Genomic DNA, 13,252 nt, shown 5'->3' on the forward strand with positions numbered 1-13,252 from the left:
TACAAAGTCAGTAAAATGTCATCAGTTTTTCTTGTCTGCTGACTTACCTTTTCCATTTTTGTGCTCTGAAGAATATTGACAAAAATTTCAGGAAAATCTGACAATATAGAAAGAAGCCTTTCCATCTCTCAGCCAGATTTTTGGAATTCCAGGTGTATGTTGGCATAATTCTGTTCCCAGCATATGTTCATGAAAAAAGATGTGTGTCTTTCTAAACTACTAATTTTCTGACTCAGCTATTTTGGATTCCAAGACTGTGTATCATCATTACACTAGACTTTTCAATTTGCTAATATATTTTCCTTTCTAATGTAAGAAGACCTAGTTATTAATACAGTTACCAATTCTTGATAATAAGAGTTATAGTTATGTGAACACTTTATCATAAAGATTGGAATCTCCTTACAGTTTAAGCTTAAATCATCTTTGCTTAAAATGTGAAGAAAGTAATCTAGCCAAGTAGTAAAGAGCTAGTTACTCTTAGTCAAGTTAATCTTAATAGCTTACTGTTTGACCAAGTCAGATTTTTCTAGATCTGATCATTTGAAATGTGCTCATTAATTGCAAACCTCAACAGCTAATGTTATAAGTTTTAAAGAGTTTACAGTGCTGGTTTTATGATTATAGTTTAGTGTCCCTGAAACTTTAACAATTACAATTTGTTTTGATTTTAAAGGAAATGTTGGGTGAACTCTTCACTCCTGTAGAAACACCTGAAGCACCAAACCGGGGATTCTTTAAAGGCTTGTTTGGAGGTGGTGCGCAATCTCTTGATAGAGAAGAACTATGTAAGTTGATTTATTTAATTTGGATAATATATCTATAAAACAGAAACATTCAAGCCATGTAAATTTTTCTTACATGTATAAATTATGTTCACCTTTTTCTCTGTCACGACAATTGATGGATCCATCTTTTAGCAAGATGCGTAAAATTGTTTTCTGCCATATTCTAACTCAAATCAGGGGAATATATTTTCCTCAGGAAATCAAAATCAGAATGGCTTCAGGCTAAAAAGGAATAAGCTTTAAGTGAGTAATTTGAAAATATTTTCTAACTTTCATTAAATATGATCTTCATTATTATTTTAATTCTGTAATGGACTTTAGTTGATAACCTTAACTTTGAAAAAGTTTTTACGTAAACATTTATTTTATCTTACAAAACCTCTGGAACTACTCTCATTGTACTTAGAAGGTTATTTAAAATGTAAAGTCTAGTTCATCCACTATCTTCCATAGAATTGACACAAATTGGGAATTGGTCCTTGAATGAACTAGTAAATCAGTGAATGTTTTACCCTTCTTTCAAATAGGAGCTATTAGCTGTTCTTGAATTTTTATTTTCTTTTATTCTTTCTTTTTTATTAGGATATTCTAGAATTTTCCTTTTCTGTTCCGTTTACTAGCAAAACTGTAAGATTAAATATTAGCAAGTAAGAGTGTAGTACAGTTTCATTTCAAAAATTTGTCCTAATGATTGCTCATTCATCTGGGTAATGAGGATTGGTCAGTTTTAATTTGCTTAAAAAATGAAGACTGCTCTTCAAGTCATGGGGGACTGATAATTTAGAATAACATTCTTAGCAAGATTAATTGATAAAGCTGTACAAAATTCAATTTTTATAAACATCAATGAACTAATGATATAATGAAGACAGTATACATGGGAAAGGCGGTAAGCATTGCAACCTAAGGCCACTTTTGCCCTGGAGTACTTTGCTAATCTAAAGCAGCAAAGTGAAATTCTGAACTGTTTTAGGACCAGCAAGGTAGGCTCGCAGAATTGGCTAAGGTGACAACCCTGATAAATAACTCTTCCCCTTTGAAAGGACCCCAAGGGCCAAGGGCCATAGCTTAAGAATAAAGGTAAACTAGAAGTAAATTAGCATGTGTGCATTCACACACAAAAACACACACACGCACACACACAGACGCTCACCTCAGCTTGAGATGATCTGAATGACCCAGAAAACTTTCAATCAACCTTAATTAAGATTTTTGCAAACTGCTAATGCCCCCAGCACCGAGCAGATTCCAATTCACACATTCAAGAAGCCAGTGAATTCCAAGAAGATATTTTTTAAAATCCACAACTAGATACGTCACATGAAAATAAGTTATATCAAAAACAGAAAAACTTTAAACTGGCTAGAGAAAAATGATAGGTACCTTTTAATAAGTTATGGACTGAGACAATTTCTCAATCATAGTGGGGACTTCTAATATATTCATTGATTGAGATATAACAGCAGACAAAGAATAGGTTAGCAAGGATATAGGAGACATTAAAAACAGACTGTTTTTATTATGGGACTTAAACCTGAAGAACATTGAAGAGTATACATTTTCAAACATACAGAATGTCCATAAAATATATTCTATTTGTAGGGAAATTATAGAATTCTTTTTTACTTTCCTATATGTATGAAACTTACATGATAAAAAGTTAGGTTTTTTTTTTTAACTTTACCATATGTTAGATGATTTTTTAAAAGATCAAATTTCAAAGGATTTGATTAATCACAATGCAGATGATATGCCAAGACCAAATATGCATTGTTCCAGGAATTCAAAACTGGTTTGTCATTTTTCAATGCAGTCTCTCAGTCGTGTTCGACTCTTTGTGACCCCATGGACTGCAGCACCCCAGGCCTCCCTGTCCATCACCAACTCCAGGAGCCTGCTCCAACTCATGTCCATCGAGTCAGTGATGCCATCCAACCATCTTATCCTCTGTTGTCCCCTTCTCCTTCTGCCTTCAAATTTCTTTTGTCATTTTTTAAAAAGTTAATTGAGGGGATTTCCCCAGGAATTCTATTCTCTTACAGAGTTACAGGTTTGGGTAGGACCAGTGGTTAAGACTCTGCCTTCAGTGCAGGGCATGCAGGTTCAGTCCCTGGTTGGGAGCTAAGATCCCATGTGCCTCGAGGCCAAACACCAAAACATAAAACCGAAGCAATATGTAACAGATCCAATAAGGACTTTAAAAAATGGTCCACATCAAAAAAAATCTTACATAGTTAAGTTTACAGATTAAGGAAAAAATTAACAGATTAAGGGAAAAAATCGTACTACCAGCACAATAAATGCAAAACACGATCTGTTAAAATTATAGTTAAAATTGTTAAATACTGTTAAAATTCAGTATCCATTCATGATAAAGATTCTTAGAAAGTAATTTGATAAGTTATAGCTACAAATCATACAATGCTTGGGTTGCCATTGCCTTCTCCATGCTTATCAAAACTCTATAGCAAATACCACACTAATTGTAAGAATATTAAAAGATACTTAAAACTTTTCCTTTGAGTTAAGGTATGAAATTTAATTCTATTACTGCATATATTCAACGTTGTATTAAAGTCTCTAGAGAGTATGGAAAGGGAATTAAAAACAAATAAAAGGTACAATAATAGAATAGGGAGAACAAAATAATCACTTGTGAATGTTTGATATGATGACATATTTAGAAAGCCTGAAGAATCTACAGCAAAATCACTGGAAATAACAGCAAGCTATCTGGATGTAATCAGCATACAAAAATAAAATTTATTCATATAATATTAACAACAATAAACAGTAGAATTTTAAAAAATGCTATTTGTGTTAGTTTCCCATTGCTGCTATAACAAATTACCACAAACTTAGTGACTTAAAACAACAGTAATTCTATTATCTTACAGAGTTACAGGTTAAGTTAGGACCAAGACTGTGTTCCTTGTTGGAGGCTTTACCTTGCCTTTCTCAGCTTTGAGAGTCCATTCACATTTCTTAACCTGTTGTTGATCCCTTCCTTGATCTTCAAAGCTAGCAAATTTGTTGCATCTCTGTTTTTCTGAAGGCGCATTTCTCTGTCCACAGCTGGGGAAGGCTCTTTGCCTTTAAGAACACATGTGATGACATAGAGTTTACCTGTATAATTAATCTATCTTTAGGTCTTTAACTTATTCACATCTGCAGAGCCCCTTTTCCCATATAAGGTAACATATTCACAAGTTCCAGGAATCAGAGTGTGGTCATCTTTGGAGGTTGAGTGTGCCATTATTCTACCTACTACAAGAATATTTAAAAAGCATATACATAGAAATAAATCTTAACAGAAGATGTTCAGGATTTCCCACCAGGCTCTGCCGTCCCTGGGATTCTCCAGGCAAGAACACTGGAGTGAGTTGCCATTTCCTTCTCCAATGCATGAAAGTGAAAAGTGAAAGTGAAGTTGCTCAGTCATGTCCGACTCTTCACGACCCCATGGACTGCACCCTACCAGGCTCCTCCATCCATGGGATTTTCTATACACTAGCAATGGACAAACCAAAAATTAAATTAAGAAAGGAGTTTCATTTATAATAGCATCAAAAAGATGAAATACTAGAACATACACTAAAAAATATGCTAAAAAATTCAAACATCATTTAAAGAAATTAAAGACATAAATAAATGGATTAATATCTTACGTTCATGGATTCGAAATTTTAATATTGCTGAGATGGCAGTACTCCCCATGTTGATCTATATATTCAACACAATCCCTGTCAAAGTCCAAACCGGTTTTTTGAAGAAAGAAAGAAGCTGTTTCTAAGACTCATATGGAAATGGAAAGGATTCAAACTAGCCACACACACACACACAAATTTTTGAAAAGAAAAAAGATATGAGTCACATTTTGATTTCCACTGTTATTACAAATCAAGAATCAATCAAGATAGTGTGGTACAGGCATTAGGATGGATACACAGACCAATGGAAAAGAGTTGAGAGTCCAGAAGTAAGCCCATACACCTATGGTCAATTGACTTTCTACATGGATGCCAAGAAACTTCAATGGTGAAAGAGTGGTCTTTTAACAGATGGTGTTGGGACAGTGGATATCCACATGCAAAAAGAATCCAACTCACACCATACACAAAAATTAATAACTCAAAATGGATCAAAGACCTCAATGTAAGAGCTAAAACTATACAACTCTTAGAAGGAAACCTAAGTATAAATGTTTGTGACCTTAGATTATGCAGTGGTTTCTCAGATATGACACCTAAATCAAAACCAACCAAAGAAAACAATAAATTGTATTTCATCAAAATTAGAAGTCAGAAGGCATAATGATATCTTTGAGTCTAATAACCATAGTGTTAAAAAAATTCTTAAATTTTTTTTTATTCTTACTCAACAATAAAAAGCCAAATAGTCCAATTTTAAATGGGCAAAAGGTTTGAATAGACTTTTCTCCAAAGAAAACATACAAGTGGCCAATAAACACATGAAAAGATGCTAAATATCATTTGTCATTAGAGAAATGCAAATCAAAACCACAATGAAATACCACTTCACATTTACTAGGATGGTTGTAATCAAAAAGATGATCTTCTCAAGAATATGAAGAAATTGGAACCCTTACAAGTTACTGGTGGAAATATAAAATAGTGTAACCTCTTTGGAAAACTCCAGCGATTTCTCAGGAAGTTAAACATGAAGTTATGTGACCCAACAATTCCATAACTAATTGTACACCCAAGAGAATTGAAAACATGTGTTCACACCAAAACTTGTACAAATGTTCATAGCAGCATTGTTCATAACAGCCAAAAAGTGGCAACAACTCAAATGTCCATCAACTGATGGATAAACAAAATGTCATATATCCATATCCATACAATAGAATATTACTCAGTTATTAAAAAGAATGAAGTACTGCCACCTGACATTAAGTGAAAGAAGCCAGACACAAAGGCCACACAGTATGTGAATCATTTGTGTGAAATGTTCATAATAGGAAAATTTATGGAGACAGAGAAGATTATTGATTGCCAAGGGCTGAGAAGAGGGGCAAATGAAAAGTGACTGCTAATAATCATGCAGTTTGGATGTTTTGTTTTTGAATAATGAAAATGCTTGAGAATTAGTAGTTGTACAATCGTAGTTGTACAACCTTCTGAATAAGCTTCCAAGTTACCGAATTGTTTAGGAGCAAATTTTATAGTATGAATTATATTTCTAAAGAAAGGAATGTATGCTAAAGTAAGAGGCAATCCGACGTCAGTTTTTAACAGAATTTTTAAGATTTGCAGTCATGAGGTTGTTAGGTGATGAGGGTCTAGGTTACAAAGGGAAAGGAAGCAATAAGTTCCTGAAATCTGTTGAAGACAAAGGTGATCTATTTGGTAAGCAATAGAAAGATCTATTTGGTAAGCAATAGAAAGATCTATTTGGTAAGAAATAGAAAGATCTATTTGGTAAGCAATAGAAGGAAGGGGGATATGGTTATGTACAACTTTTGGAGACTGAAAAGAAATACTGAATAAATTCTACATTTTTCTTCTAAGCCAAAGCATAGTATTTCAAGTGTGAGAAAAGTACAGAGTGAATAAAACAAATACATATATTTAAATCTGTGTCTTTGAATTTAAATATCTTTAATTTATCTTTAATTTTTTGGACACTTAAGAGTAATTTTTTACTGTTATTAAAGTGGTATCAGTATACCCATCATCCATCCCAACAAATAATTGTCACTTTTTTTACTCAAGTTCTATTATATGAACTAGAATGAAATACTTATTAATGTATGTTGTATTTCTGTATATTTGAAAAGTATCTAAAAGTTAATTGTTAAAACAATCATAATAAAAAACATAATAATTACAAAGTAAAGTATATAAATACTTCAATTATATTGTCAGTCAAGTGTGTTTTAATGCTATCTGGAGGTAGAATTTTATATTAATTAAAGTTTTCATTTTCTGGGTTACTCTTTCATGTATCAAATCGTTCAGTTGGAGAATCGTCCTCAGGAAAGGCTTCAAGGAGTCTGGCTCAGCACATCCCTGGCCCTGGTGGCATTGAAGGCGTGAAAGGAGCGGCATCTGGAGTTGTCGGTGAACTCGCACGAGCCAGGCTGGCACTGGACGAGAGAGGGCAGAAACTCAGTGACCTGGAAGAAAGAACTGCAGCTATGTTATCCAGTGCAGATTCTTTCTCTAAACATGCTCACGAGGTATGTCTGTCAAACAGATACCTAAGCCAAAAAACCTAGATAAAGCAAGTGTGGAAATCATTGTATTTTTATAGCTGTTGTATTTCGACACATGAAGTTTCTTCTCATATCCTCAGTATGGTTGCAAATTCCTAAATTTTGCCACTAGAGGGAACCATTACAAGACTATATCTCAATAGCCTTTGGTCTCTTAAGTGAAGTTTATGAATTTTGAAGGAACCTGCTCCCGCTTCAGGCTTTTTTTAAACAAAACCAGTAGCTTTGCAGTAGTTCCTTAGGGAATACAATAAAAACAACAAAGCTAATTTTCCTAAGTTCCTCAGATTCTACTACTAACTTCTCCTAGAAAAGATAATAATTTATCTCTTGATTCTTTAGGTAGACTTAATCCAGTGAAACGATACTAAATGTGTGTAGACCAATTCACGCAGAGGAGTAATGTGCATTTTTGCAGTGAATTCATCTTGATGAATGAGGAAGCTGTGGTGGAGATTAGAAACAGAGTCTATGAAGTAAGGGAGCCCTAATTGGCCCTCTTACAAATACACTTTGTAGCCAGAATAACACCCTTGAAAAACTGAACTTAAAGTCTGATAGGTGGAGTGGAATACATGTTTCTCATCTTAACAGGTCTGCCACTCCCTGATACTTTATACTGGGCTACTTCTCACATTTGGTTCCTAGCCTAGCCCTCAAAGACGTTTTGCTTTTATTACCTGAAGGCACCATATTAAGGTTGTTTTTACATTTGAGTACCCGGTCTGTCAGTAATAGCTCTTCTTTAAACTTTAGGGCAAAAGTCATCTCTTCCTTGCTCAATAATGTTGACAGCTAGCATGTATGAAAGAGGTAACTTGGCCTAAGAGAGATTTTTCCAGGTTTTCAAAGAGATCTGTGAGTCCTTATATGAGGCCCACACATCTCAGATAAAGGCTCAGTTCAGTTCAGTCACTCAGTCATGTCCGACTCTTTGTCACCCTGTGAGCCGCAGCACGCCAGGCCTCCCTGTCCATCACCAACTCCCAGAGTCCACCCAAACCCATGTCCATTGAGTCAGTGATGCCATCCAACCATCTCATCCTCTGTCGTCCCCTTTTCCTCCTGCCCTCAATCTTTCCCAGCACAAGGGTCTTTTCAAATGAGTCAGCTCTTCGCATCAGGTGGCCAAAGGATTGGAGTTTCAGCTTCAACATCAGTCCTACCAGTGAACACCCAGGACTGATCTCCTTTAAAATGGACTGGTTAGATCTCCTTGCAGTCCAAGGGACTCTTAAGAGTCTTCTCCAACACCACAGTTCAAAAGCATCAATTCTTTGGCGCTCAGCTTTATTTACAGTCCAACTCTCACATCCATACATGACCACTGGAAAAACCATAGCCTTGACTAGATGGACCTTTGTTAACAAAGTAATGTCTCTGCTTTTTAATATGCTGTCTAGGTTGGTCATAACGTTCCTTCCAAGGAGTAAGCGTCTTTTAGTTTCATGGCTGCAGTCACCATCTGCAGTGATTTTGGAGCCCCCAAAAAAATAAAGTCAGCCACTGTTTCCCCATCTATTTGCCATGAAGTGATGGGACTGGATGCCATGATCTTAGTTTCCTGAATGTTGAGCTTTAAGCTAACTTTTTCACTCTTTCACTTTCATCAAGAGGCTCTTTAGTTTTTCTTCACTTTCTGCCGTAAGGGTGGTGTCATCAGATAAAGGCTAGTGTCTTCAAATCTAAGTCAAGACTTATGTTCACATAACTCTGAGCCTGACTGTGATCTCTAAGGCATTTCAGTCAACCTCAGAATGTATCTATGGTCTAAATATTTAGCCAAGAGCTCAATCCCTAGCTGTTAGCTTTTCCCTTCTACCAAATGTTCCTCAGCCATATTTGAGAGTATAAAAAATACAGTACGTTGAGTTGGTTAAATCATGGGATTTTGGATTAGGCTACGTGGGTTCAAATCCCAGTTTCACCACTGTGTTATCTTGGCTAACCTCTTTAAGCCTTAGGTGCTTCATTTGTAAAACAGGGAGACTAACAATGCCCGGGACATAGAGTTGTTGTGAGGACCAAGTGAATCCACGCAGGGAAAGTGTGTTAGACAGTGCATGGCTCAGTCAGCTACTCAGCAAACTGTAGATGGCAGCAGTACCAATTTCAGCCTTTCCTTCTCCAGGTTCTTTAAGCTTTATTTTTAATTCAGTTAAGAGATCTGAAAGTTACTTATTTTTTAAGTTCTTAGCTTATGTCACCAAAGAATGCACTGAGCTAAAATTTGCTTATATCATGTCTTTTAAGAAATGTGAGGACCTTCTATGCTCGTTCTTCATAGTTATATTCTTTTTTTCCTTGAAACAGAACAGTTCTTATTTCTTGCATTCAGTATGAATACTGAATATTAAAAACTGGAGAATGCGTCAGAATAATTTAATGTTTTAGAAAACTATAGAAACCAGTTTATAAATGTTATTATTCTGGCATTTTTAAAACATGTTTTTTTCTTATTTTCTCCCCTTTAGATGATGTTGAAATACAAAGATAAGAAGTGGTACCAGTTCTGAAAACCAGAAACCCAGCTAAAGTTCAACGTCAGCCAGAAGGAAAAAGAATTTTCCTTTTTTTGTGTTATTGATTTTACTTTAGGAAAGTTAACAAGAAAGGGATGTTTGTCACTGGATACTGCTCTTTCCTAGCACAATCACGCCCTGTCTTACCTCAGTCGTGTGGCTTTAACTGAGGCGTGCTCACACACACTCAACGAGGAGTAGATGGTGCAGGCCAGCTACGAGCTGACAGTTTGGGAATTAGAGTGGTGGTCACACGCTCCAGATGAAGAAACAGAGGGATTTGAGGAGACGTGGCAGGGACTATTCCTGCATCATTCCTGTATTAAACTTTCATATGCCAACAGATTCCGTGCTGTCCTATTTGCCATCAGTGTTTGACCTCTTTGAGGGAGAGGCAGTAAGTCAGAAGTCTCAAAGCTGAAACAGTTATGTTTGTGTCATTGACTGAAGTATAAACTGCTGTCTTGGATTTTCCCTCCCTTCAACTGACTGGCCATCAGTATCATTAGTGAAAAAAAAAACAAAAAACAAACTGTTTGTTACCATATCTTTAGACAGATAAGCTGAATGGTGGGCTTTAAATAATAAAAACATACACATAGTTGACTTGTGTATGAGCTACTCTTGGATTCTTGTTATCGTATACTTGTGTTTAGTCCATATTTTGTCAAAAGCAAAACAAGGCGATACATCACTTTTCATTGAAAAGAAAAGTGTAGAGCATGACTGAACTGCTCATCATTCTGGGAGTTTCCATGTAGTGACTGTGCAGTGTGGAAAGTGAGAAAATCCTCCATTGTGCTGAGGAGAATACTTCAATGTCTCTTGTCATTGTGCTCATTAATTCAGCTGAAGGTGGATTTGACCAAAATACTTACTGGTTAAATTTGTGGAGATGTTGAAATCGGCCAAGTTTTTAATTTTGCTTGAATTTTTATAAAATGTTTAACCCAATGTACCTTTGCATTGTTTAATTAAAATTGCTTTAAAAAATGTTTCATTATTTCAGTAAAATATTCAGCTCCCTTTAAAAAAAAAAAAAATGCCCTCTATTTGCTAATGGTTCCAGTACACTCAGGTGATGAGACAATTAACTCTTTGTGCAACATGCCATCGCATGGAAAAACTCAAAAGCATCCATTGTCAATAATTATCTAAGAGTCTAGTCTGACCTACAAAGTATTTTCTGTAGAAATATACTATAAATCTGTACGTGTCCTTTCAAGGTTTTGAAAAACCGAAAAGGAAAATACGTGCATTTTGGTAACTAAATTATTTCTGTATTGGAGTATAAAGCAAATGAGACCATCAGTGGACAATAAATGACTGGTACTAAAACAGCACACACAGACAGAGAAGAGATAATGGGGTAGGCCTGGAAGTAGGCAAGCTCATTCTGCAGGCTCATCTGAGATTATTGCTGATCGCTCTGAAAGCGACAAAGGATGAATAGTCTAGAAGCATTATACTTAATGAAATTTAAAATATTTTCTTCTACAAAAAAAAAATAGTTTAAAACCATTTTCTTTTGTCATTAAGAGATAATCAGAGCACAAATTGATAGCAAACATGATGGTTGTTTTTCTATTCCATACAATCATTAAAGGTATATATAGAACACTCTAATTTCACAAGTCTGTTTTGCGTTTTTCCTCTTTACTCTTTTCATTGATAAAGCACTTATGTTTACATTTTATGACGTGCACTACGGGATATGAAAGTTTACATTAAAATTTACTTTATCATTAGAGAGGGATTGAATATATGTGATAGAGATGATTGATCAAGCCAAAAGAAATATTTTTAAAATACAGTCATTTTCAAAAGTTTTTGAATTTGTAGGAAGACCTATGAGTAACATTTCTGTTTAGTTAATGCCAGCTTTATGATGAACATGTAGCAGTTTACAAATTGCTTCATTTGTATCATATATTATCTAATAAACCCATTGTTCCATGATATTTCACAGGAAGTTTTAAAAGGCCATTTTTTAAAGGTACAGTTTCGTGTCATCAGTAAAATCAGTAGTTAATGGATTTGAAGTTGAGAAGCACTAAGTAAAGTAATATACATGAATGGTTGGTTCCCCATTCATGTGTAAGGGCTTATTAGCTCCAATTATTTGATTTGCTATGTTTTGTGTTAATTGTGTATCAACTTAATTTTTATATCAACTGTCATTTTTCCTGTTGTATATAAAATGAACCAATCTTGTAATTATTTTCAAATAGAGAAGTAGATACATTTACCTGAGGTGGATTTTATAAGAAAATCTTGAATCAATATTTCGAGTTATTTTATTTCATTTTTAAATTAATCTACAAATTATGCACAGCAAACTAGAAACTCATGTAGGATTAGAAAGCTTGAATTATTTTTGAAAATAGGAAATAAGCTTCTCAGAGTTATGCTTGATTCAGTCTGTAGATAAGAGACAGTCTGCAGTAATAACTAACCCAGGGAATTTATTGTAATTTGAGAGGTAACATCTCTATTTTTTTTCTAACGCAAAAAGTTATAGTCACCAGCAAGCCAAGATTTCAGGAAAACAAACCAAAAAAAAAGTCAAAATAGAAAATATTAGAAAAATGAAAGATTTTTGTGTGTTTCCTCCATATCCTCAAACATTATTTTTTGTTGCATTTCTCCATTGATTAGCAGTCTGTCAGTAGGAAGTGGTTTCCCTATATGTACCACATATCTGGTTCATTTCACTTTTCAAACCAAAATCCATATGTATTTGCTTTAGAAGGTTATTTGAAACCTTACTTTCTGATAACTTCTGTATATTACATCATTTGAAGTTTTGCATCATCTTAATTCCCTTGGTTTGCATTTCAATTGTACTGTTTCCAAAAATGGTTATAGATATAACTGAGCTATTGCTAACTTCTTAATTTGATTTTTTTATGGATGTGAAAAAATGCTGCTAATTGTCTGTTATTATGTGTAGTATATGACAATTTAAGTACAGAACTTTAAAGAAAGACGTATCTCTTTTCCTTAGAACTTTTTAATTGTAGGTTTCTCTGAAGTTATTTTGTGTAGATACGTGTTTTAAACAAGTCTGAAAGTGTTACATAGTTTTTGATTACAGGAGTGGTGGGAAAACAACTGAGGAAAGGAAAAATATGTGAAAGACACCATGGACTTCAAAGTTTTACCCTGAGTTCTATATTCCATATATGTTTTGCTTAAGGCATTTTCTCATGTGACATTAGAAAAGCTATATCCAAAGGTAAATTTTGTGTGGCAAAGATTTATTTTACATTTTAACTTTTGGGATTTTGTTTGTTTTTGCAAAATAAAGAGCACTGAACTTTAAACTTGAATTTTTTCTGCACTTTTTTAGGTAAAGAAGACTTTTTATTGTCATAGAATTCACATTTCTCCATTCAAATCAAGTGATACATATGTATAAAACATACCAAAATCATGAATATGCTGCTAGTTTAAACAATTAAACTGATCATAGTTTTAAAACCTTCAATAGGGTTTTATATAGTTTTCAAGGATAAAAAACAGTAAAATCATTTGCTGTTTGTTTCAGTGTTCTAGGTCTTAAATTATTGCAACACTTTCAGATTTGTTTTAAGATCATACAGTAACATGTTATATTTATACACACTGCTAGAGAATATACTTTTAGTTTTAAAATGGAATTTTTATAAATGTATTCTTTAATTTTAAAAATGGTGAAC

The 13,252-nt window shown here is 34.3% G+C and overlaps 1 protein-coding gene across 7 annotated transcripts in view; it reads left to right on the forward strand.

The window, feature by feature from the left end:
- The window catches only part of STXBP5 (syntaxin binding protein 5), a 155,148-nt gene extending 144,554 nt beyond the window's left edge, over positions 1-10,594 (forward strand). For all 7 annotated transcript variants that reach the window (XM_081529909.1, XM_081529910.1, XM_081529908.1 and 4 more), the window contains 3 exons: positions 677-788; positions 6,773-6,993; positions 9,504-10,594. In XM_081529909.1, the coding sequence (XP_081386035.1) occupies positions 677-788; positions 6,773-6,993; positions 9,504-9,545 (375 nt within the window). In that variant the 3' untranslated portion in view covers positions 9,546-10,594. The remainder of the gene's footprint in view (positions 1-676; positions 789-6,772; positions 6,994-9,503) is intronic.
- Positions 10,595-13,252: the final 2,658 nt, after the last annotated feature.

The sequence above is a fragment of the Giraffa tippelskirchi genome, chromosome 9 (genome assembly GCF_054371585.1).
Source record: "Giraffa tippelskirchi isolate mGirTip1 chromosome 9, T2T-mGirTip1v1.2.pri, whole genome shotgun sequence".
NCBI classification, from domain to species: Eukaryota; Metazoa; Chordata; class Mammalia; order Artiodactyla; family Giraffidae; genus Giraffa; species Giraffa tippelskirchi.